General features: G+C 40.9%; 1 protein-coding gene across 1 annotated transcript in view; it reads left to right on the top strand.

Moving 5' to 3' along the window:
* The window catches only part of LOC113023039 (copine-9-like), a 193,359-nt gene that overhangs the window by 77,005 nt on the left and 89,906 nt on the right, over positions 1–26,448 (top strand). The window contains exon 7 of the mRNA XM_080302167.1: positions 833–909. Coding sequence (XP_080158293.1) covers positions 833–909 — 77 coding nt within the window. The remainder of the gene's footprint in view (positions 1–832; positions 910–26,448) is intronic.

Raw genomic sequence — 26,448 nt, 5'->3', positions numbered from 1 at the left:
AGCTATCATTATGTCCTGTACTCCCTGCTTACTGCACCATTTCTTTAAGTGATGTGGACCCTAGCTCAAACCCTAATCCTAAAACATTTTTTGGAGAAAAGCAAAAAGAACCCAAATCTATAAAAATAATAATTTGATTTATCTCAGAATTATTTTTTGCCAAAAATGGGATTAGAAAACGAAGACTACAATGAAATCTTCTGATAGTATAGCGTTAACCTTAGGGTTAGAGTCATGTCTGACAATGAGTCACAGGGTCAGACACATCGCCAAGGTCTAAGCAATGTGTTAAGCATACAGCAAACTGACCTTTCGGTGTGTTTCTGTAACTGCATCGCTAATTCCAACAGAAATGAATGAAGCCGCACTGAGATTACAGAGATTACAAATGTAATCTGAAAATCCTGTAAGAGAATGTTTTTATGACAGCTATGGTGTATTATTTTAACTACAAAAAATGTTGCTTAAAGCAGAACAATTTAATTACAAAAGCTCAATTCAATGAAGTATAAAATATGGACAAAATGCAAAGCAATTAGACAGTTTCAGTAACTAGGCGCTAACTAGCTGCTGTGTTAGTCCTAAGCAGTCTGCTGTAATCAATCAACGTCTAGACATCTCATTACTATTGCATCTTCAATTAATGTTTACAAAAGAATTTCCAATTACTTCTTTATTTTAAATCCAAGTAACCCAAATTGAAATCATATATAACATGGTAGCTGTAACTCTGTTAACCTATCAACAGCCACATTTGAGAAATTAGCCAACGTGCAGCACACAGTGACTGAGTGCAATGAATTCACTATGATGATTTCCCTACTCTGTAAAGGACTTCCTGGGTCAGATGTTCTGCACGTTAGGTGAGATCATTGGTTCACCTGGCGGCAGGCTGGAAAGGACTCTTTCGTAAGTACAACATACACACAGCGTCACCCATACAGTAGTTGTCTTTGAAGCTGGTTTAGGACACTATCCTTAATGTCAACATCTTGTTTAGTCCTATTTACAAGTGCAGAAAATCTTTGGTATCGCAGCCTGATTAACAAATACAAACAGTTCAGAGGTGACATCTCAGCCATAAGCATTTCAAACATTTAACTGGGTTGAGATCTGAGATCTGACTTTGACCGTGCCACTACAACCCTGTGATTATTTTTGTTTTCAGTCATTGTGTTGTAGATTTTCTGGTGTGCTTGTGGTCATTGTGCTGTTGTATGACCCACCTTGGAAAGCTTTATCAATCAGACAGATGGCCTCACCTTTGACTGGAATACTCTAGTGTGTAGGGGAGTTAATGGTCGAGGGGTGGCTGTGGCTCAGGTGGCAGATCAACTACTGATTGGAAGGATGGTGGTTCGATCCGTGGCTTCCCCAGTCTGCATGTCAAATATCCTTGGGCAAGATACTAACCCCAAGTTAGTGGGGTTAGTATCAAATGTTACAAATGTTTGGTTTTTTGGTTGTTGATTTTTGTTGCATGGTTTGAATGGAATACGCCTCCTACAAATATTGTGCCATTGTGTTAACACACACCTGAATACTCCAGAAGACTGCCTAAACAGGTTTTAGAGGCCAAACTTGCTGATGATCAAGTTTTAACCAAGTACTTGGTTTTATTTAATTAAGGACTTAAGGACAGATAAAATGCTAACTATATGTTTGTCTAAAGGTGTTGCATTATGGCACAACAGTTAGTACTGGTGAAAGAATACATACAACTGTAATGCACTTTGGGTGAAATTGAGAGGGTGACCTGTCTACCTTTGATGGATCCATCGTCACCTCAGTTCAGGACGGCACATCTGATGAAGCTGCAGTTAGTGCTCTCCAACTTTGGAGAGAGCAGAAAAGCAAGTGGAGCGTTTGCCCGAGGCTGAGAACGTAAAACAAGATGAGGTTCCTATTTCACCTAGCGTCTTGTTTATGTGCTTTTAGAGCCTGTGGCCTTCCATATGTTCTGCCTGTAATTAGATGGTCACCACAACCAACTGAGTAGCAAACTGTGGTCAGGTTCAAACCATGATGGTAAAAAGAGGTCATTTGCTTTATTGCACATATGAATGAAGTGAAATTAAAACTTAAATGATGCAGTATGTCATGTGTCTTGTAGAGATATACAATTAGTTAAAAAAAAGAAGCTACCACTAAATGAAAATTGTGTTGATTGTGCGCCACACTGCAGTTCCTCTTTGTTGAAGCCTGAAGGAGCATTTCCTAGTTCAGGCAGCTTGTCAATGAGTGGAGGAAAGGCTCTGATACCCTTGGATTCCAGTGCAGTGTTATAGAAACTTGGGCGTCATTGTGTGTGTAGAACTGCTGGCCTGGTCCTATCAACTGAAGCCTTATAAGGGATGTGGGTTGTGTTCTTAAGAGTCAAAGTGTGCAGAGAGATTATTGATTACAGGAAGCTACAACATGGATTGAAGTCCCACTCACTTGGTAAAAAGCCACATATGTATGAAGGCAACAGAAATATGTGATGAACACTGATGTTCATGGTCTAGATAAATGCCAGCACAGTAACATTTCAAATTTAGTGACAGTCTGACATTTACTGAATGTAATGATACGACTGAGAAATTTAATCTTTGTGCATTTCAGTTAGTCTGGCTTAGCAAAAAACCTGGGTGAAATAGTAGGGGTGGGTAAATCAACCTTCCAATAACTCTACAATGTGTTATTTAATTGCCATATATTTTAACTAGTAACCCTCAAGTCCATGCATGTCTTATGATAAGAAAGTCTTAAGTCAAGATTTATAAGTTCCAGCGACGTCAAAATCCAAAGGATTCGTGTTTTAATTCCTAAACTTCTGCCAAGTTCAGAACATGTAATTCTTTGCAATATCAGTAGTGAATATTCTTCAAACTAAAAATGGTTTTGTACTAAGTGACAAAATAATTCCTCACAAGTGAAACATTTGTAGTCACCACAGAGCAGATAGCTTAAACTTTGATTTGACACACACACACACACACACACACACACACACACACACACACACACACACACACACACACACACACACACACACCAACGCACACATAGAGTCAAAACACAGAAAACACAGTTTATATCATACATTGTGATGGACCAAGCAGTAAAGGACAGTCAGACACAGGCTAAAGTAGAAAAAACAAGAGCTTGGGCTCATAAAAGAGGTCAACGTAACAGAACGCTACTCAGAAAAATGGCAACACTACCTCAAGCAACCTGACCTACCAAAATGAGACCAAGAGGAAACTTAAATAGTGGCTGATCAACCCACAAAGACACAAAAAGGGGTAGAACACACGAAAACCTAACAAAAACTAACATAGCAAATCCCATTCCCCCCCATGATCCAGAGTTGTGGTATGACCCAATTTGCAGGTCTCCACATAGGCTTGCCCCGCCCCCTTTTACACCTCTTAGGGACTTGAGCAGCTTTTACTAAGGTAACCAGAAAACAAATACAAAGATTAAACTAAAATGTGGGCACTTATGTTAGAATACATTATTGTGTATGAGATGGTAAAAATAAAGAAATTATAAACTAACACAAATTCTTTATTAATCTGTAAATTCAATCCTATATTTAAAGACAGCACAATACAAGTGTAGTGTAATAAATAAGTCTCTATTGTAGCCCTGTGATGTTTGGCAGATGTTACCCAATATGTGTGGCTGTAACTGCAGCCATCACATGCATTTTGACACGTAGCCTATAGGAGAAGCATGATGACGTAAGAGTTTTCACTTCAAAGTGAAGATACAGACAGGATTGTATTAGAATAATACTTGTTCTTTTAATAACAGATGTGTTTCCAAGGCAACTGTGAGCACGGAGTCTACTTTATGCTCCCTACTGCTGAAAAATCCAGTTGGTGAGCCATTTTCTTCATATTGGCCCATTCTCCTCTGATAAAGATGACATCAGAGCCATGGCGAGGATCTATTTTGAGATAATGGGTGGGGAGAGGAAGAGAGCCCTGTGGCATTTAACGTGTCAGATGAGAAAATTATTAGGGAAACCCACCTTGTGCATCAAGTCACGATGCACACTTCTTTGTTTAACCAGGCTAAGTGCTTGCAGGCAGACACATTTTTGCATATGCAATAGCAATCACCCACCTGCTGAACTAAGTTCATTTGCCTCCTGTGCTTTTGCTAATGCACTCCACAGTCAAATGCTGGATTAAGTTGTGTGGGTGCAGGGACACTTGACACATGACCAAGGAACAAGCTTATTAGAGGTGCATTTACAAATCAAACAGATCATATTGTGTGTGAAAAGGATTGTTGCAGTTTGTGACGGAGAACTGATCTAAGCGGTTTGTTTTAAGAAAATTCTAAAGTTTCATCTGTTTTAAAGTAATTCCTGTTCACTAAAGCACAAAAGGGGACTGCATTCTGTGAGGAATATACAGAGAAGGCATTTTCATGCTCAAGAGCGAGAACAAAGAAGCAATAATTAGTGTGAAGCAGTGCTCGCTAAAGCATGTAGTGCTAAATCATTCTGCATATCATGTAATGTGCAGATAAGTATGTTTTATTTTTAAAGAAAGCAACCCTTATTGCTTTACGTAGCCTACGACCGAATCATCTGGATTTTCTTTCATAGTGAATCTGCAACAGAAAAGCACAATTTACACAATCCCTGTGATGACTCTGATGTTCCCATCATTCTTGTAAAACCGTTCAAAGGTCAGTTTCAGCTCCTGAACATTTCTTATTGATAACAGATAATAACAGTGCAACGCTCAGTACCGATTGAGCATTGCACCTCTGCTACATTTGCACGCCCAGAATAGGTGATTAAAAAAAAAAGAATGGAAATCAATGCAGCTGTACCACAAATTGTATATTTTTTCCCTATGAAAACTTTGTACCTATCTAAGATCTAGTCAGACTCTGTGTGTTATACCAATTCTGGTTAATGCATCCTTGAGTTTGTAGCCTGCAGAGAAGATTAGTAGTGAACTGTGGGGTTTTTTCTTTACTCTTTGAAATGTAGACTTTCCCTCTAAAGAGCGCTAACCAAACTGATGCTACTTGAGGACATCTATAAGCTGAAAAGAAGGGTTTAGGAACCTTTAACACCTTTAGAGAAATAAAAAAATCATCCCTCAATTGTTGTTTCTGAAAGGTGTGACGCATAAAACTCAGATATTCAGCATCATAAATTAAAACAATGAGCACTCCAAGAGCATAACTCTCTGCCACAGGAACTGCGTAGGCAGTATTTATTTTACCTATTTAACTATTTACAGGTCAGAGGTCAAATAAATGTTAGTCTTGGATGTCTAACAATCCTGATGCGTCAACTGAGTGAGACCTACTAAGCATTATGCAAATGAAATAAACTATAGCAACCATGAGTAAATGAACAAACATATATTCTCTCTCAAAGGAGCAAAAACACTTTCATGGCATCGTGCTTGTTATGGGAGAAATCGGGCATGGGAGGGCTGAAGATGGATGTTAACTTACTGCCTCTGAGAGTGTTTACTGATGCTGTGAAGTGCAACCCTGGCGCTCTCTCTGACCTCACGCCACACTATTTATATTATTATGCTATCAACAACCCGCGTGTTGTACTAGACGAGATCCGAAGGCCTACAAAAGTTTGGATGCTTATCCAAATTTTTGTAGGCTAAGATGGGTAACAACCCTCAGTCACTGTACTCTGCCTGGAGCTGCAGTCACTTGAACAAGTCAACCACGGTCACTGGTCACTGCTAAGGTATTTACCCAATGTTTATTAATTGTTCATATTGCCACGTCTCTGTGTATTACCCCTTACACTGTCAATGTGTCAACACAGCTCATTTGTGATGGATGATGTTGAGTTGAGGATATCCTTAATTTTCGGTCACTAAATGCTGCTGTTTTTGCCTGTTAGCTGTTGTTAGCTGTTGTTCGCTGTTGTTTATCATCTTCCAAATTGAGTTGATTGATTCAGCTGCCCGTCACTAGCAGATCAACTGCCCATTTGCGCATGTGCGAAGGTAACTTTACATAGACAAACTGACCGAAATGCATTGACAGAAACATTTCAGGGATTTTGAGTCATTCTGCACTCCAAATGCGTTAAAAGTGTTAAATTTTTTGTATCGAGTTAATCGTGATGACGGCTTAATCTGTGTTAACGCGTTCATTTTGACAGCACTACTTTTTACTTTTAGCATGGCTAATTATCCTCCAGGGCCTCATTATAATTTAAAATTAATTTGAACATGGGAAGCAGCAAGCAGTGCCTTTGCCTGTGGTTAGTATTTACAGCACAGTGAGTATGAATCACTTCTTTGGTCACAGAAGTGAATAAGTGAATTGTGGAGCAGATTTTCAGGCTGTCAAAATCATAATTGATTTGCTCTCTGTCCTCCTGAGCTATGGGATCTGACTTTGCAGATATATTTTGACACATTGCTTCTCGCTTGATTCCACATTGGACTTCACATGCCTTTTTGGCAAAGCTAGGCCATTAATCTCAGCTAAACCAAACAGCTCAGACACTGCTGCATACTCATCTGAGATCTGACAAAAGTACTATCAGCTGGCACACTTTATTAACTTTCTTGCTTAATGAGGCATCTGCCTCTCCGATGTAAATCTTTTTCTATTGGTCCGTCTGATTAAATATTAAAAAGTCATATGTAGAAGGACGCTTGATGTTTCTCCCATCCAGTGTGGCACTGGCAGATCAGTCCCTATAACTCATTCTTGTAACAGACTTGTTATTTCATTCCATGGGACTACTCTTTTTGGCCCACCCAATACTTAAATATTAGTTCTGTTCATCTGACAAGAACCAGATGATCCCCATCTCTCTGAAAGCTTCAGATTTAAACCTGAAAGTAACATCGAAGCCCGTGGTTTTGCCGTTGATAGGTTGCATGAGTTTTGATAGAGGAGGACTGATTGTTGTTTTGATCTGATTGTCACCTGCGTGTCCTTCTACTGTCTGAGTTGTATTTATTGTGAGGTGTTCAGTGATGAGGTTGCCATGGAAAGTTGTACTGAGCCCCTGTGTGGGAGACTCTGACTGCTGCTAAGCTCTCAGCCAGACAAGTATCACAGCACCATGAAAGGAAGCCCTAAATTAAGTCCTTGGGGAGTCTTTGGAGAAAAAGATATTTTCAGGCTGTTTTCACGCACACAAACTCTGGAAATTCTTGAAAGAATCAGGACCAGACACTGTCAAAATGTTGACCTTTCAGACTTGTTGCACTCAAATGGAGATTTGTCAGATGCATTTTCACTACTGGAAATATACCAGTTTGTTTGGGATGCCTGGGTACAGTGCAGAACACTGCCTCACTCTGTCTGCGAAGTGTCTAAAAGTTTTAAATACAGCTGGACTTGAAAAGTCAGAACTATTCAAGGTAGCATTGTATTTGTGAAAACTGCTTTGGTGGGAAATTTTAAGGGTGGCAGTAAACCTCAAGAGTTAAAGTGAAAGTACAAGTTTTCCACTTCTCCACCACAGTCTGCAACTTTGTGTTGGCTAGTGTTACGACCTGTCTAGGAGCCAGGTCATAACATGAATGGAGCACTCGCCCCCCCTTCCCCCCCAGATCCAACCAACCACAGGAAACAAATATCTGTTCATCGCAGTGTCATTTATTCACAACATAATGAAAAGGAAACAACAAAACAGGTTTCTTCCTGTTAAGAGGGAGTTTTTCCTTCCCACTGTCACCAAAGCGCTTGCTCACAGGGGCTCATATGATTGCTGGGGTTTTCTTTGTTTTCTTTGTATTATTGTGGGGTCTTTACTGTACTGTATAAAATACCTTGTGGCAACTATTGTTGTGATTTGGCGCTATATATAACAAAATTGAACTGAAAAATTGAAGTGAAGAATCCACTGCTGCAGAACTGTTTTGAAAACAAAGATTGTAAATTGATTGTAAAGAGTACGTGCCTCTATACCTCTGACACTATGTTTAACCAGCAAGACCATCAAGTTGTTTCCAAACCAAAAGTGATGCCTTGACCAAAATGTACGCTCTCTCTTTGAGGTGCAGGGGAAAAATCTCTTACAGTAATGCCTGGAGAGAAGTGAAGAAGCTCTGCTCTGTGTCATAGTGCATTACATACGCTACACTCCAGAAAACCCTGAGCCTTTGCCAATTAGTTAAAACAACATAAATGACTGTGAGAACCAAGTTCTTCACATTGAAATCTGTTCCCCTTCCTTCAGGTAAAAGATACAGAACCATCAGGGCACATCCCAATATACTGAGGAGCAGCTAACCCCCCCTCCCAAAACACATACAGGAGGGCACTGACATGTGTTCTTCCTCATCTAATGATATAAAAAGCTTTGCAGTGGCTGTTTTCTCCTCCTCCTGTCCATGCTCACTCCATTTAAATAGCTCTGTACCCATCCATAGGTCACTGTACCACCATAAACGGTTCTCAAATAGACTTATTTTCTTCAAACATGCATAATTAAATCTCATCCAGTACAGAGGATGGAGTTACTTTCCACAAATAAATTAAATCCCAACAAACATCAATTTACAGCAGGAACAAGGTGCGCGCACACGCACGCACGCACGCACGCACGCACGCACGCACACACACACACACACACACACTGCCTTTGGCATTCTCAGCACCGTGAGAAATAAATGTGAGAAATGTGAGAAATAAATGATAGAACGATAGAATTGTTTTATTTTTCATTTGCATTGTTCAGCTTAGTCTCTGACTGGCTGAACAAATGTATTCTCTCTTCCTTTTTTCAGTCCTTTCATGTATAATGTGGTTAAAAATTAAATGATGCAGCACTGGACTAAAGCCATTCACAAAGCTATTACACTGACTCACTGTGACTGACTGTTAAATCACTTCAGAATACAACACAATGTGACTAAAAATGTCTGAGATGTTCTTTGCCCACAGGTATTTTTATTCGCCGCTTTGGGTTTGTTCCTTCTCTCTCAGCCTCCTCTCTTGCTAAGCATCCAGGAAGGTCACAGCCTCTTAAATTTCTACAAAGGCATTCCACATTTCTTGGCTCTGACAAGATTAAGATTTAGATGAAAACTGTGATTGGGTTCCAGAACTGCCCTCCTTCCTATCTCACTTCATTTGAGTGTTTTTCTTAGTCTCTCTGACCACTTGTTTTAATTAAACTATGAACCCTGTGTGCAATTATGATAAAATCATCACTGAAACAAAACAGCGGGGTGCTGTTCACTTGAGCTTCTGATAAAAGACTTTCCTACTATTCGGTAGTTGAAGCTGGATGTAATTCTGTACAATACGACTGATTGTGCTTGAGATTATACCTTCATCAGTAGGCACCTGTTAGGTATTACAGAGCAGGTGAACCTTTTGTCCTCACTGATGCACGTAGGAAGCGAAAGCTGGGCTGTGTAGTCGGACCCAACAGACAAGCATACAAAAACTACAAATGGCCCAAAAAGTTAATGCTGGTTCTGATGGATAGGTGTCAGAATAAAGTTTCAGTTTGTTGCATACACACGAGTTAGGGTGCCCATGCATCCCCTCTCTACTGCTGACACTTCCAACAATGATCATGTGAGCATCATAACTGGACTGCATTGATGCCCAGATGCGTGTGTCACTTACCTGGCACACACCTGGCAACATGATACACTATGGAAAGAAGGCAAGTTGGTTGAGGCAATGTGATGCTTTGGGCAACGTTTTGCTGGGAAAAACCATTTGCCTCTTTCAGATACATAATGTTCTCTGCCCCAAAGCAAAAGATGGCTCAAGAATGGTTCGAGAAGCTGCTGCATGTTTGAAATCTTGACTTGACCTCCAAATCGCCCAGATCTGAATCAAATTAAGCACCTGTGGGATGTGTTGGACAAACAAGTCTGATCCATGGAGACCCTGCCTCACATCACCAGCAGCCACATACCACAGCACACCTTCAGTCTAGTGCGCACAAATCTTCTTTAAGTTATTAAAAAGGATCCTGTACAACAAAATCCTGCTCATTTCATACTGAGAAGAAACAGTTTAATGAATTCATTAAAAGCTCACCATTACCATGTCATTCATGGCCATGAAGAGTGGATATAAACTTCTGACCTCACCTGTAAAACAGGTACTAGGAGTCTTCAGTCAGTATTCCCCCATTACATCATATGATCAACATCACACATGTGTGTGACCACTTACAGTTGTTGATCAAGTAGAAGTACCGTGATGTAAAAGGGCTCCGCCAACAGGTCTGGGATAAGTCAGCCTCCATTGTGAAAGCTCCAGCTGATTATCCTGTGAAACACACGACTTTGGACCTTGACCTTGGCTGAAAATAATTTGCATTCTATTAACGCCGTTTATGCCGTTTAGACATTCACACGTGCCTTGTTTTTTGAAGCCACAAATAAAAAACCTTCCCACATATATAACCCCAACATGAGATACAACTATGCAGGAAAGAAGAAAAAGTATATTCAGTGTGAGTGACATCCAGCCAGCCTGTTACTGAGCCTAAATAAAATATGCTGATCACCTGCAGGGTAAATATAGCAGAGCCATTTAAAAACCTCGCACCAAAACCTCTCAAGATCCCTCCCCTCACTGACACCACCCAGACCATGACCCACTGGTAAAACTGGATCACGTTTATTTGCCAGTATTTCCTCACAGCACGGGTGAGACGAGGAGACAGTGGGTGGCGTACTATGGCATCTCCAGCTAATTATCTATTTGGACAAGGATCAAACCCTCCACTGTGGAAATTATGTCCATGTTATGTTTATGCATGTCTGAGCATTATACATACCAAAAAGTCTGCTTACTGACTGGAAAGAGGCCAGAAGGAAAGGGCTCTAACAGAAGCACTGACAAGCACTGGGTGCAATGTGATTCACATGTTACTGTAGTCATGTTGTATTTTTCAGTTGTGGACAAACGTAACACATTATTGTACTAAATTCAGTAATTACACTACAGTTGCAGTTATGTAGTTTCTTCTGTTACAAAGGTTCACGGCTCTGACAAATTAACATTTAGATGAAAACTGTGATTGGGTTCCAAAACTGCCCTGCTTCCTGTCTCACTTCATTTGAGTGTTTTTCTTAGTCTCTCTGACCACTTGTTTTGGCCCTGTTAATTAAACCATGAACCCTGTGTGCAATTATAATAAAATCTGAGATACATCACTGAAACAAAACAACGTGGTGCTATTATTGTACGATCAATATAAAGCGCCTTGAGGCGACTGTTGTTGTGTTCTATATAAATAAAATTGAATTGTTCACTTGAGCTTCTGAATTCATTAACTTCCGCTAATCTCAGTTTGTGTCCCAGAAGGAGGAAAATGGTGGAGTGACGTTAAAGTTGAGTGCTTGTTAAAAACAGTCGAGGATCCCCAAACTTGCTTTATGTCATCCCTTTGTCCTCATGCAAAACTAAAATATGTGTGTTTTAATAATCCTTATGTTTCATTGTTTGTCATTTATTATTTAAGTCAAAAGGGGGATGTCATGGTCCTTGGGTCTTGTGCCTAAGTTTTGAGTTTTGAAAAGTAACATGGCAGGGGTTCCCCTTTTATGTTACTTCCTGTTTGATTTTGGGAGTTGTTTTCTTCTGTGTCTTGTTCCTGGCTTTAATATCACAGGCATCCAGTCACCATCACCACCACTCTCATGCCCAACCTCATGAAAGACACTGTCTCCATTACTTGCCTTCAGAGGGTTTTTGGCTCCTTCACCTTTGCTGTCCCCCTGCTTGGTCACCACAGGGACTCCACCTCCTATGGCTTAGGGATGCAAAGTTGTATCTGAAAAAAACAAGACTTCTTAACCAATGTCTGCTGGATAAACTAAAGTGGAGATGTTTGCATATAGATTATATGTTTGGTAAAAACACAGCACAGCACAAACACTGTAGACCTACAGTCTAGGACAATAATGGAAGGCTGATGATTTGACCTCCTCTGCATACTGAAGTATTCTAAAGTCAAATTTGAGCCCATCTGTTTGATAGCTAAAGCTTGGCCAAAAGTGAGCCATGCAACAGCATAATGACCCCAAGCACGCCTCTAAGAGAGTGGCCCAATCAAAGTCCAGACATCAACCGATCTGAAATCCTTTGGGAGGAACTTACGAAAGTGTTACATAATTTAATGCCACAAATCTCAATAAACTAAAGAAGAGTGGGCTGAGATTCCTCCACAATGATGAATCAGAACACTTTATTAATCCCTAAGGAAATTATGTGGGTTACAGTTACTCCAATACAGTAACAGAAACAGATTAGACTATTTAAAAATACAATATGTTACAGATTTACAGATTTAAGAAATAGCACAATACATTCAAATCACTCAATAATAAATATCAAGGATCGACAGAGTTGATAGAATTTTGACAGCAACATTACTGAGTAGAAAAGAGTGTGTAAAAAGGGTGTAACTATTGCAGTGTTCACTGGAGGAGTTGTACAGGGAGATGGCCACGGGCAGAAATTTGTCGTTCAGTGGTGCTTTTTGGTAATCTCAGTCTCTCACTGAACGTGCTCCTATGGCTAGCCAGCATGTCATGGAGTGGGTGGGAGGTATTAGCCAACATTGTCTTTATCTTGGACAACAGCTCCCTCTCAGACACCACCTTAAGGGTTACTGGCCTTACAGATCAGTTCATTGAGTCTGTTGGCATCTGCGACCCTCAACCTGCGCCCCCAGCATGCAACAGCATAGAGGATAGCACTGGCCACAGCAGGCTCATGGAAAATCCTGAGCATTGTCCGACAGATGTTGAAGGACCTCAGAAAATAGCCTTTCCTGTAAAGTGCAGCTGTGTTTTTAACCCAGTCCAGTTTATTATCTATGTATACGCCAAGATATTTTTAGTCCTCCACAATATCTACATTGACCCCTTGGATTGAAACAGGGGTCAATGTAAAAGATTAGTAAAGTCATACAGAAAAGAGTTACTTTAATGTGTTGTTGTTGTTGTTCATCTTAGGCTTTAGCACAATTATGAATGGCAAAAGATATTTTTCAGGGTATTAAGGAAAGGATGGAGCGACTTTCAGCTGTTCTTTTATTCACAAGGAGTTACTCCAGTGGGCAGTTTCTTAATTTGGCAGCTTTTGTGCATACCGGACGCCCTTCCTAGGACAATCCCAAGGGGATTTGTTGTCCTCCGGGATCAAAATGAGGATCTACTACACTATAGAGCTATTTTAAGGTTATTAAAGAAAAATATGGAGAACAGAACAAAAGCATTTTTACTGAGAAAAATAAGAGTATTGGAAGGCTTTTAAAAGTGCTATTTTTCTTGGATAAAGTAACATTTTTCTTTTTTCTTTCCTCCCAGCTATCTCTTTTTTTGTGTCTTACCTTCATCTGAACAAAAAATACCTTGAATAGCAGCTGTGCTTTTGTTTTTTGGGGGTATTTTTCTGATCACATAGCTGTGGTTTTCAGCTTCATCTCTTTTCATCTCTGCTTTTATCTTTCGTGTTTTCCTTACTGAAGGTTCCTGTCAGGGGCAGAACATAATTTCTTGCCTGTGACTGTTTGAGATTGAGATCATATGCTGACTATAAATAACTTGTCAACCCAGACTGGTGGCCATTATTGTGTGATTCAGTTAAAATTTAAGAAAGGAGCTGTTTGTAGTTCAGTGGTCTCTTTGAACAATGGAGAACAACAGAGAGATGTGGATCTCACTGAGAAGTTTAATGTTTGGTACTTTCACTGTGAAAGTACCAAACATTAAAACTGTCAGTTCAGACCATAAACTCATCAATGTTTTGTCAGGGACCAATCACTCGACATGATATGCTTAGACCGCTGTCGCTCAAAACCATGCAGTGAGGTAGTGTAACTCCATTTTCAGGCTAGGTGTACACCTTCATCCTGGATGGTCAAAAAGTCTCTCTCATAATGGATGTATACCATGTAATACATTATACTATACCAAGCCCATTAACTGAATAGTGAAGACAGGCGAGAGATCATCGCTGACAGATCTGAACACCAGACTGGGACAGTAAGCTTAAATAGCTATGAGGCTCCCCGTACTTGGCTATTCTAAGTCAAAAGTTTTGGAACACCCTAATTTTTACAGTTTTTTATTGAAAATTATGCCATTTACTGTCTCATTGCACTCTGAAGTGAAAGCATAGTACAAATAAGCAGTTGGAGTTAAAAAATAAATCATGGAATCAATTTATAAACCAAAATGTATTCTAAGGTTTTGACTCATCAAAGTAGCCTCCTTTGGCAGATGTAACAGCTGAACACACCTGCGGCATTCTTTCTACAATAGAAATCAAATATTCTTCAGAAAGTTCTTCCCATATCTGTAGCAGAAGTTCCCATAAATGTGGCACTTGTAGGTTTGCTTTCACTCTTCTGTCCAGTTCGTCCCAAACCAGTTTGATGCGGTTTAAGTCTGGAGACTGTGCTGCCACTCCATGTTTTAAAGCTCACCATCCTGTTCTCTTTTCCTGAGGTAGTTCTGGCATAGCATGGACTTATGTTTTGGTCCTTATCTTGCTGTAGGATGAACCTCTGACCAACTAGGCACATACCAGAGGGTACTGCATGGTGCTTGCAGAATGCTGTGGTTAGGGCTGCTCAATTAATCGAATTTTAATCACGATTACGATCTGGGCTTTCAACGATCATTAAAAATGACTGAGCCGATTATTAGCCCCTCCCTCATTTATCCGCGACACCTTAAAGGCCGTTCCGTGAAAATATTGTCGGGCATAAACCGGTCCGTGGCGCAAAAAAGGTTGGAGACCGCTGATTAAGAGGACCCGAGGGAAGCTCGGAAAACTAAGCAGAAGTTATTTGGAGAGGAGAGAGTGACTGCTGTTGGCTGAAAAGAGAGGTAAAAAAAACTTCAGTGGTGTTGCACACTATTTTATATTATTTTTCAAAGTCATTGTTAACCCTTTAAAGCCGGTCAGAGCAGCATGCTCCGTTTTGTGTAACTATTTTTAAATCCCTGTAGCACCTGAACCGTGTAAGCTAGCGCAATAATTTGTTTTGCATATGAAACCGGAGGAGTTGTACTTACATCTGATGCCATCAGCTTGTCCTCGGTCACGGTTTCCTTCCACATATAGCTTTGCAAAAACTGCATAAAAAGCGCTTGCAGGAACAAAAACATAATATTCCAGAAACACGCTTTGCCGATCCGATCAGCTGTTCGTAACACTTCCCACAGTGAAACAGAAGTCGCATGTCCGCCATTTCCTGCCCGAAACAGGAAGTGATGTCATTTTCGCAGAAATGTAGTTTTTTACTTGTAGGCCTTAAAAGCCTATACTGGTCATGTTTGACTTTTCTGAATAGTTTCTGGGATGCTTAGAACTCGAATTGCACTGCTGGAAATAGTTTATTTTGATGCACGTGCTGTTTTCTTTGCAAATTTGCATCATAGGATTGTTTTTTTGTTTTTCCTGCAGTATATAAAAATTGCTGTATCTCCAAAATAAAACTATGAAGACACTCAAAATAAAGTTCCTGTTGTTGTAAACTATTTTTTGCAACTTTTTTGTATTTAAAGTTTTGAGGGATAAACCTCTTAAATTTCTCCAAGTAGAAATATATGTAAAAAAAACAAAAATGATTTTCAATTTTTTTTTGTAGTTTATTGCACTTTTTTGCAATTAATGTAGTTACTATGGACTTAATGCATACATATTATTAAAATATGGGCTATAACAGTTATTTAGCAACTTGAAATGCTCCCACAAATGGCACTACAACATGTAAAAAAATAATATAAGCTCTGGCGGACTTGGTTCTATAGCAGGTCTTAAAGGGTTAAATAAATATCGTCAAATAATCGCGATTTCAATTTCAGTGAAAATAATCGTGATTATCATTTTTGCCATAATCGAGCAGCCCTAGCTGTGGTAGCTGTTTTTGCTCAGAGTGCCTCACTCTGCACAAGTCACCGACCCTGGATCCAGCAAAACAGACCCAGATTATCACACTTCCTCCTCCATGTTTGACAGTTGATGCCACACACTCTGGAACCATCCTTCCACCTACTCGACGGTGTACTAAGATCCTGCGTGATGAACCGAAGATTTCAAATTTTGATTCATCTTTGCATAATACCTTCTTCCAGTCTTCTAGTCACTGTACTCCGGTGTTTCATGGCCCAGACAAGTCTCTTTGTCTTACTCTGACGTCTGGCTTTCTTGCTGCAACTCATCCTGTCAAACCTGCAGCTCAAAGTCTTCTCTTCACAGTTGACACTGAGACTTGCTTATTATGACCACTATTAAGCTGTGCTTGAAGTGCAATGGAAGTGTGCAAAATGCAGAGTATTGTGTGTGTGTGTGTATATGTGTATGTGTGTATAAGTGTGAGATACTAAGTGTTACAATGGTCTGTCTCTCCTCCATTGTTCATTGCCTTTTTCTTGCCATTTTTGTAGCAACACACTACATTCTGCTGTTCAGCTGATGCTCACGAGGGTATGGCACCACATTGTGTTCCAACACTGCTTTTGTAAGTAATTCAGAAAAGTTGGAACAACTGTAGGAATTAGTAGCGCCAGTTTTCAAGGCTTGATCAACCTCCATTTCTGCAGAACAGCTTTAAATTGTAAAACCCATGTTGTGTTCCCTAAAAAAGGCCTTTTTGTACAATTCTGAAATGTACATTATTTTTCAGTTCTGGGTAACCTTACCTTTTTTTTTAACCTCTGTCAGTTCACCACTTACATTTGTACCATTTCAAGCTATTCATTGGACTTGAACGACTTGAATTGCAATAAATAACTGGAAAAATTGGGGTGTTTGACCGATAGTGTAAATATTTTGGCAAATAGTTTGTAGCAAATGACCCACAGGAAAGAGCCCTTACTGAGTATACAGAGTTAAGGTTTACCGTTATAGGGTTAACCTAATCTTTAGCATAATAGTAATCAATCTACATTTGAGCATTAATATTAAAAAAAAAGATTTATATTAACTCTAAAAATCATCATAAACACACAGCTCTTCCTTGCTACAGTACTCTTTCATTAAAGCAGTTTGTCATTTTGAGTGATCATGCTGTAGTGCATTTCACATTAAATGTATGAGGACTGAGGGTCCATAGATGTGAGAAACCTTCATTCTATATTTTCCTCAGTCACTCTTTCCATCACCACTTTCTGTACTTCATAGGAGCAGCAAAAGGAGGTCAAAGTGTCTCACGAGATTTATGTCTGTTTCCTCTTATTCATCCATCAGCTCTGAGCCAGAACCTTTCTAACCCATCACTCATATACACTATACAGTCCAGCAACCATTTAGTAATCAATCAGTCTAAGCAACAACACAGCTGTGATGTTTAGTACGAGATCCCTCTTAAATGAGTCTGTACTAAAATAGCCAAGGTAAATATGAACTAAGATGAGTTTGAGACATCACTTCAAATTATATCATTAAAATGAAGAACTTCCCATGAGAAGACATAAATTACAGCCGAATTCAACTTTTTTCTCACATGCTCTCAATGCCCAAAGCAAGTTCCCAAGAGCTGTTTCTTTGATTCTAATGAGGATAATAAGCATTGAAGGCATTGCACAACTGACTGATGAATGGCTTTCTTGGTATTTCACATCCCCTTCTAGATGCTCAACCTTACTCCCGGCCATGTATTATTAAAGGTAACCTAATAGCAGTTCGCTGAGCTTTGGTTCTAACCTAGATGGCATGCAGTCTCAGCTGGGGCTCTGTACAGACTCCTCACTTTGGAGCTGAGATGACATCATACATATTGTATAAGACAATAGCAGTGTGGAAGCTGTTCTGCTGAATATGTTTTTTTTTTATTTGTTTTTTGACCTGAAGTGACCATATTTGGACTAAAGGCAAAGACAACACTAATACCAACTATGGTTTGTATGGTTAGCAAGCTGCATACATAAGCTGTCCAGGTATAATGCACAGACAAACCAACCTAATAATCAGTGGTAAGTAACAGACTAATAACATTTCATTCAAGCAAAAACTGCAGCACATTATTCTTGGATGAGCTTCGCAAACAGCATTACTAATCACGTGATTCTGGCACAAACATGACCCCCCCTTGGTTTAGGTGCACCTTCTTTGGAACTGATTTCAGCCAGCAACCTCCGGGAACCACTGCAGACCAGTGATGAAGGTGGAGGAACTCATGGCACTACACACTGGTTCACTGGTGCTCTATTAGATAGAGACAAGAGATTAACTCATTCACTGCCAGCCATTGGCAGTGAATGAGTTAAACCCATTGACTCATTCACTGCCACTGACGGCTATAGACGTCAATGGCAGTGAATGAGTTAACTGGAGTCCAAGAACTTGATGAGGATCATAAGAGCAAGCCAGAGGTTGGTTAGCAGTCTTGGGAGTGAGTGGAGGCTTGGAGGGAGCATGAACGCAGCTGGTGAATATCGGACCAGGTTATCACGATCAGGTGTTTGCAAACAGCAGTTTATGGAGATCATCTAATGTTCATCGTAGTAATAATCTTGCAGAAAACCTTTGGCCTAATATACTCCACAGCTGATTAACAAATAGAAGGTCAGTGTAAGAAGGACCTTTCAAATGGAGAAACTCTGTACTGGGGCAGAGCAGGAGAAAGGATTTACCCCAGCAACTCCACCTGTAGCTTCAAAACAAGGAAAAGGTTAACAAACAGCAGATTTCCAACCAACCAGAGGCCCCATGTCATGGTGGTTGTATCACAGCCAATATCAGACAACTCTTGAGCAATAGGCTCATGATGTAATGTAAGAAACTTCAGTACACCACAGCTCTAGTTCCCCATGTTGGCACACAAATCAGATCCTGATAACAATTTGGTGTAAACCAGTATTAAACTGGGTAAAGCTACATATTTAAAAAAGAGATTTATAATCAGTTAGCACGTTAATTACTACTTAAATCAGAGAGCAAAAAAATAAGCAACCTAAAAATCGCATCGTGGCACAACTCTTATAAGTGACAGAGACCATTCAGTAGAAGGATTTTCCAGTACGTGTTCAAGAAATTATAAAGTGCCTGACTCTGACCTCCTTTTGTCTAAAACATTATTTTTCCAGCACTTGAAGTCTTTGGAGTGTTTTCTTTTCATGTAGCACTCAGTGTTTGTTCCTATGTAGGCCAAATCAGCATGAAACTGGAAAGCTTCCAGAAAGACAAAAATAGAAATTCACTTCCTGTTTTTCTGCTCTTAAACTTCAGTATATTCCATTTAAAGCACAAGAAAAAAGAATAATTGCCCACAACACTTTTTGACTTCCAATTAAAAAGCCCTTGTCTCATTTTGTGTGAAATTTCTCATCACATTCCACAAAAGGATGAGCACAGTGTAAGAACCACAAATACAAAGCATAATGAATCAAATCCTTTTTTATGAAACAGGCCAATGAACATAGTTCATCTCTTATTATTGGATTCTGTTTTGGATCTGTTATGCTTTCCCACACTTTGGTGTGAAATTGGAGTTTGGTTGGTGGATAAACCCCAGGTCCAGTTTTGCATCGGGGGAAATAACTCACTTTTAATACTTTGCACTTTTGTTTTGATCTGCTGGCCTCTGCTCCTGCTGTTTCTGAGCTTTCCTGCTCTTTGTGGATTTAGCCAGTAGATAAGCACATATTGCAAAAGCTATCACCTTGGTAGCTTTTGGATCGCTGAGGTGGGAAGTAATGAAGTACAAATACTTGTACTTAAGTTGAGTCTTAAGGTACAGGCATTTTTTTGACTATCTATTTTTTTGCCAACTTTTTTAACTTCACCTCATTTTCAAAACATATCTCTACTTTCTATTTCTTGCAATTTCCTGGAAAGCTTGTTGCTTTAGCTTTAGGACATTTGAGGGGAGCTGTTTCCAGTTTGAATGTAAAAGTGGAAAGCAATAACTCACTGGTGCTTATTGCACAAGACAAGCTGGGAAATATACATATATATTTATATAAAAAAAAAATTTATGCAGCATTTATAGTAATATACTCGGGGTTAAAGTGGGTCAGGCCATCTGGAATTGTTGCATGCATGCCAGTGTGCATGCACACATAATTTGTTATTTGTTTCTAAGGCTATTTTATGAGAGCGACCAATTTAAATTATTTAACTATAATTGAAAAAAAAGATCAAATGTTACAGACTGCTTACAGTATTGTGTTTGCATTTTCTCCTTTCTTTACTGTGGGTCACTGTCCGCTCTCTCTCTGACTTTGATACTATCTCTCTCAGGAAAATTTTGAATTTGCCACTTTTTCACAGAGTTAATGTCAGAATTATGGATATATCTGACATCTCAGGTGAAGGAGGATTCATCCAGTGGAAGTCTGCTTCATGACAAACTCTTCCACCATATCACCCTGAAATCTTGCAGAAGAACAAAACATTTACTGTGAGACACTGTCCATGAAGTTCTACAGTAACTGTGTGTGCACATCAGCATTGTCTTTTCTCTCTGTATGCCAGGTATTTCTTAAAGTTAGTATTTCTTCTTTTACTACATGAAAGTAATTTGAGACATTGCAGAGCTGTATCACTGTAATTGTGTACATTATGAACTGATGTCTAACAAAAAGAAAATGCAAATCCATCACCTCACTTAAAAAAAACCCAAAAACGCCTGCAATCATCTTATCATGTGGCTCCCCTGTAGCACTCTGAAGGGAGAATTTCTTAAAAATAAATATTTAATGAAGCCAGCTGCAAAAGTAGCTTCATCCATGGGACACATTTACCAACACTTAGCTCCACAGCAAAACCCTCTTTTGGCATTAAAAAGCTACTGTCGGGATTTAATGTTTATTTAATGCATTGTCAATTTGGTGACTGGAAGGCGAGGACACAGCAGGTATTTTGGTGGCTTGCCTTATTGCATGTGTATTTTTAGGAGTTTCCTTTTTACAACATACAAATTTGGCAGGATAATATATTAATGATTTGTACAAATGTGATTTGCCAAGGTTTGCAGCCCACAGTTTAACCCTAAACTTAATGCTGTATTTTAGCTTTGGGGTTTATGATAGTTGGGGCATTCATCTATTGGTGTTCTGATGTGTTGTTCTGATGGGCTTATGGTTTACAGCTGTGAGTGCAGTGTCCTAAAACTTTTCAGTCATCCCTCATCCTACATGTTTAGAGCTTATTGCCTTGGTGCTCCTCAGTAATGATGCTAGTATTTTATTGGTAAATGGACTGGTTCCTATAGAAATTGAGCCTCAAAGCACTTTATACAGTATGCCTGACTCAACCATACACAAACATTTACACTCTACCCATAAGTGTTTTCTATCTGATGAATGCATCAGAGAGAGGTTGGCTTCAGTATCTTGCTGAAGAATACTTTGTGATGCAGACTGTAGTAGCGAGGAACTGAACCAGGTCCACTAGTCTTCCAATTGGTAGATTGTGCCATTTTTTTTTACAAAAAATGGCACCTAACTATATGCTTTAGCAAAAAGGAAAGTTTGAAGCCTAATCTTAAAAGTAGAGATAGTGTCTGTCTCCTGAATCCAAACTGGAAGCTGGTTCCACAGAAGAGGGGCCTGAAAACTGAAGGCTCTGCCTCCCATTCTACTTTTAAATACTCTAGGAACAACAAACAGGCCTGCAGAGCGAGAGCGAAGTGCTCTAATAGGGTGATATGGTACTACAAGGTCATTAAGATAAGATGGGGCCTGATTATTTAAGACCTTGTATGTGAGGAGCAGGATTTTGAATTCAGTTCTGGATTTAACAGGAAGCCAATGAAGGGAAGCCAAAACAGGAGAAATCTGCTCTCTCTTTCTAGTCCCTGTCAGTACTCTTGCTGCAGCATTTTGGATTAGCTGAAGGCTTTTCAGGGAGGTTTTATCAGGACATCCTGATAATAATGAATTACAGTCGTCCAGCCTTGAAGTAATAAATGCATGAACTAGTTTTTCAGCGTCACTCTGAGACAGGATATTTCTAATTTTAGAGATGTTGCACAGATAGAAGAAAGCAGTCCCACATATTTGTTTAATATGTGCATATTAAATATCCTGGTCAAAAATGACTCCAAGTGTCCTCACGGTGTGTATTATCTGGCTTCATGGATAGATAAAGTTGGGTGTCATCTGCATAGCAGTGAAAATTTATGCTATGCCTTCTGGTGATACTGCCTATTGGAAGCATGTATAATGTAAACAGAATTGGTCCTAGCACTGAACCCTGTGGAACTCCATAATTAACCTCAGTGTGTGAAGAGGACTCTCCATTTACATGCACAAATTGACTGTTTAATTGCTGCCAGTTAATTACTGTCTTATTAAATAAAAATAAATTTGCAGTATAGATGTTTGATGGCTTTTTAAGTAATGGTTTAACTACTGCCAGCTTGAAGGCCTGTGGTACATAGCCGATTAATAGAGATAGATTAAAAAAATAATTACTGGTAGGACTTCTTTGAGTAATCTTGTAGGAATGGGATCTAAAAGACACGTTGATCACAGTGATGTTTCTAACTTTATGGAAGGCTTTTTTTTTATAAAGCAGCAAACTATTTTTCCAGGCTAAACGATGACCTTCTAAACTAGTGAGACACCATTTCCTCTCCAGCTCACGAGTTACCTGCTTTAATCTGTGTGTTTGAGAATTATTCTTCTGTGGCGACTGTTGTTGTGATTTGGCGCTATGTAAATAAAATTGACTTGAATTGATTTGAGGCTTTCTTTTTCAGAGGACCTACAGTATCCAGAGTCGTACCCAGTGAAGAAGTAAAATCATTATGACATAAATAATGAACTCACTTGACAGTATGTTTTAAAAAGATGACATATATATTAAATTATTAATTGAAAGTATTTTGAACTCTAAATTATGGACAGCTACCCCAGGGGAGTCTATGAATCCAGAAGCCAGAAAGCACCACAGTAGGCCCTTAACCACAATGCTACTACCAAGCAATGATGCTTGCATACTAACATGCTATATTACTATGATTTTGCTCATTTACAAGCCACCTCCACAATCCAACTTCCTGCTGAGATCCAGCTCTCTATGCACCATTTGTTATTTGAACCCTAGCACCAGTCTTGGGAATTCCTCATTCTGCAGCATGCCAGAGGAAAAGTGAAGCTTAGTGGGTACAACCATGGGTAATAAACAAAACAATGGACACAAGTGACTATAAGGAGTTACTTTTTTTAGATGATGAAGACCGCAGGAGTGGGTGCTGTGGCTCGGGCTGTGCAAGTCTTCTGCTAATAAAACGATTTGTGGATTGATTACAGACTCCTTAGTAAGATACTGAACTTTGACTTGCACTGGTATATATGAAAAAGTGATCAGTGAGGGAAGTGTTACATGAACAACTGTTCTGACCCCATCTGCTTTTGGTAATGAATATGGAGTGCTGTCACTGTATCTTATTTTGTTTCATATATATATATATATATATATATATATATAACACCCAGCACGCCCCTGCGGGCGGTTTATCCCTCAAGCTCGGGTCCTCTACCAGAGGCCTGGGAGCTTGAGGGTCCTGCGCAGTATCTTAGCTGTTCCCAGGACTGCGCTCTTCTGGACAGAGATCTCCGATGTTGTTCCCGGGATCTGCTGGAGCCACTCGCCTAGCTTGGGAGTCACCGCACCTAGTGCTCCGATTACCACAGGGACCACCGTTACCTTCACCCTCCACATCCTCTCGAGCTCTTCTCTGAGCCCTTGGTATTTCTCCAGCTTCTCGTGTTCCTTCTTTCCGATATTGCTGTCATTCGGAACCGCTACATCGATCACTACGGCCGTCTTCTTCTGTTTGTCTACCACCACTATGTCCGGTTGGTTAGCCACCACCATTTTGTCCGTCTGTATCTGGAAGTCCCACAGGATCTTAGCTCGGTCATTCTCCACCACCCTTGGGGGCATCTCCCATTTTGACCTCGGGACTTCCAGGTTATACTCGGCACAGATGTTCCTGTACACTATGCCGGCCACTTGGTTATGGCGTTCCATGTATGCCTTGCCTGCTAGCATCTTGCACCCTGCTGTTATGTGCTGGATTGTCTCTGGGGCATCTTTACACAGCCTGCACCTGGGGTCTTGCCTGGTGTGATAGACCCCAGCCTCTATGGATCTTGTGCTCAGAGCTTGTTCCTGTGCTGCCATGATTAGTGCCTCTGTGCTGTCTTTCAGTCCAGCTTTGTCCAGCCACTGGTAGGATTTCTGGATATCAGCCACCTCCTCTATCTGCCGGTGGTACATACCGTGCAGGGGCCTGTCCTTCCATGATGGTTCCTCGTCTCCCTCCTCTTTCTTGGGTTTCTGCTGCCTGAGGTATTCACTGAGCACTCGGTCAGTTGGGGCCATCTTCCCAATGTATTCTTGGATGTTCGTTGTCTCATCCTGGACTGTGGTGCTGACACTCACCAGTCCCCGGCCCCCTTCCTTCCGCTTAGCGTACAGCCTCAGGGTGCTGGACTTGGGGTGAAACCCTCCATGCATGGTAAGGAGCTTTCTTGTCTTTATGTCAGTGGCTTCTATCTCCTCCTTTGGCCAGCCTATTAGGGTACCTGATCACGGGGCAGGGCGTAGGTGTTGATGGCCCGGATCTTGTTCTTACCATTCAGCTGACTCCTCAGGACTTGCCTGACCCTCTGCAGGTACTTGGTGGTTGCAGCTTTTCTAGCGGCCTCTTCATGGTTCCCATTCGCCTGCGGGATCCCCAGGTACTTGTAACTGTCCTCTATGTCTGCAATGTTGCCTTCTGGTAGTTCAATCCCCTCAGTTCTGACTACCTTCCCTCTCTTTGTTACCATTCGACTACACTTCTTCAGTCCGAACAACATTCCAATGTCATTGCTGTATAGCCTGGTAGTGTGGATCAGTGAATCGATGTCTCGTTCACTCTTGGCATACAGCTTGATGTCATCCATGTACAGGAGGTGGCTGACAACTGCTCCGTTCCGTAGTCGGTATCCGTAGCCAGTCTTGTTAATGATCTCACTGAGGGGGTTCAGGCCTATGCAGAACAGCAGTGGGGACAGAGCATCTCCTTGGTAGATCCCGCACTTGATGGTGACTTGTGCTATGGGCTTGGAGTTGGCCTCTAGTGTTGTACACCACATCCCCATTGAGTTCCTGATGAAGGCTCTTAGGGTCCCATTGATCTTGTACAATTCTAGGCATTCCAGTATCCAGCTGTGGGGCATTGAGTCATAGGCCTTCTTGTAATCAATCCAGGCAGTGCACAGGTTGGTCAGTCTGGTCTTGCAGTCTCGGCTGATTGTTCTGTCTACCAGTAGCTGGTGTTTTGCGCCTCTGGTATTCTTGCCAATTCCTTTCTGTGTCCCGCTCATGTATTGACCCATATGCCTGTTCATCTTAGCCGATATGATGCCTGACAGGAGCTTCCATGTAGTACTGAGGCAGGTTATTGGTCGGTAGTTGGAGGGGACCGGTCCCTTCTTGGGGTCCTTGGGGATCAGGACCGTCCGGCCTTCAGTTAGCCATTCCGGGTGTCTCTCGTTAACTAGCAGCTGGTTCATTTGTGCTGCCAGACGCTCGTGGAGTGCAGTCAGCTTCTTCAGCCAGTAGGCGTGAACCATGTCGGGCCCTGGTGCTGTCCAACTCTTCATACTGGAGACCCTTTCTTGGATATCTGCCACTGTGATGGTTACTGGACCCTGTTCAGGGAGGTCGCTGTGGTCTGCCCTCAGATCCTCTAGCCACTGAACATTGCCGTTATGGGTTGCATCCTTCTCCCATATGCTCTTCCAGTATTGCTCCGTCTCCAGCCTTGGTGGTGCTGTTCTCTTATTGTTCCCTTGCCACTGAGAGTACACCTTTGCTGGTTCTGTGGAGAACAGCTGGTTTATTCTCCTGCCTTCTATCTCTCTGGTGTACCTCCTCAAGCGGCTGGCCAAGGCTGTGAGTCTTTGCTTGGCAGTTTCCAAGGCCTCAGGTATGGACAGCTTGCTGTATTTCTTAGGCACCTTATTTGTCGCACCTTTCTGCAACTCCGTTAGTTGGCTAACCTCCCTCCGTGCTACTTTGATCTTGCCCTCTAGCCTCCTTCTCCATGGCAACCCGTTCTCACTCCCAAAGCGTAACATTTTACGCTAGGTAACAAATCGTCACCATATTACGTTTTCGGCTACCCACCACGTTCCTAAATGACGACCTCGGAAAAAGAGGAAATATGAGAACCGTCTGGACTGAACCTACACATGTTCGCTCTTTTTCTTCAAATCGCTTAGAAACACGCTATTTAACATCATTAAGGTCAGGAATAAGGTTATGGTCAGGGCTAGGGATAAGGTTAGGTTTAGGGCTGGAATACAGGGCTGGAACGTCTACTCCCGCGGGAGCATCATTGCACTGGATTCCAGCCATAACCCGCCGCGTACCATAAGAACGCCGAAGGTCTCCTTTCGCGTTCCTCAGGAACGCCGCGGGACGTGACAAAACGTCGCCATGTTACGCCTCGGGAGTGAGAACGCTCTGTCCATGGAGGGTACTGCCCCTTGTCGCTGT

This window comes from Astatotilapia calliptera, chromosome 5 (assembly GCF_964374335.1).
Source record: "Astatotilapia calliptera chromosome 5, fAstCal68.1, whole genome shotgun sequence".
Lineage (NCBI taxonomy): Eukaryota > Metazoa > Chordata > Actinopteri > Cichliformes > Cichlidae > Astatotilapia > Astatotilapia calliptera.
The sequence above is the reverse complement of the archived record's forward strand: the minus strand, read 5'-3'. Positions and strand labels throughout refer to the sequence as shown.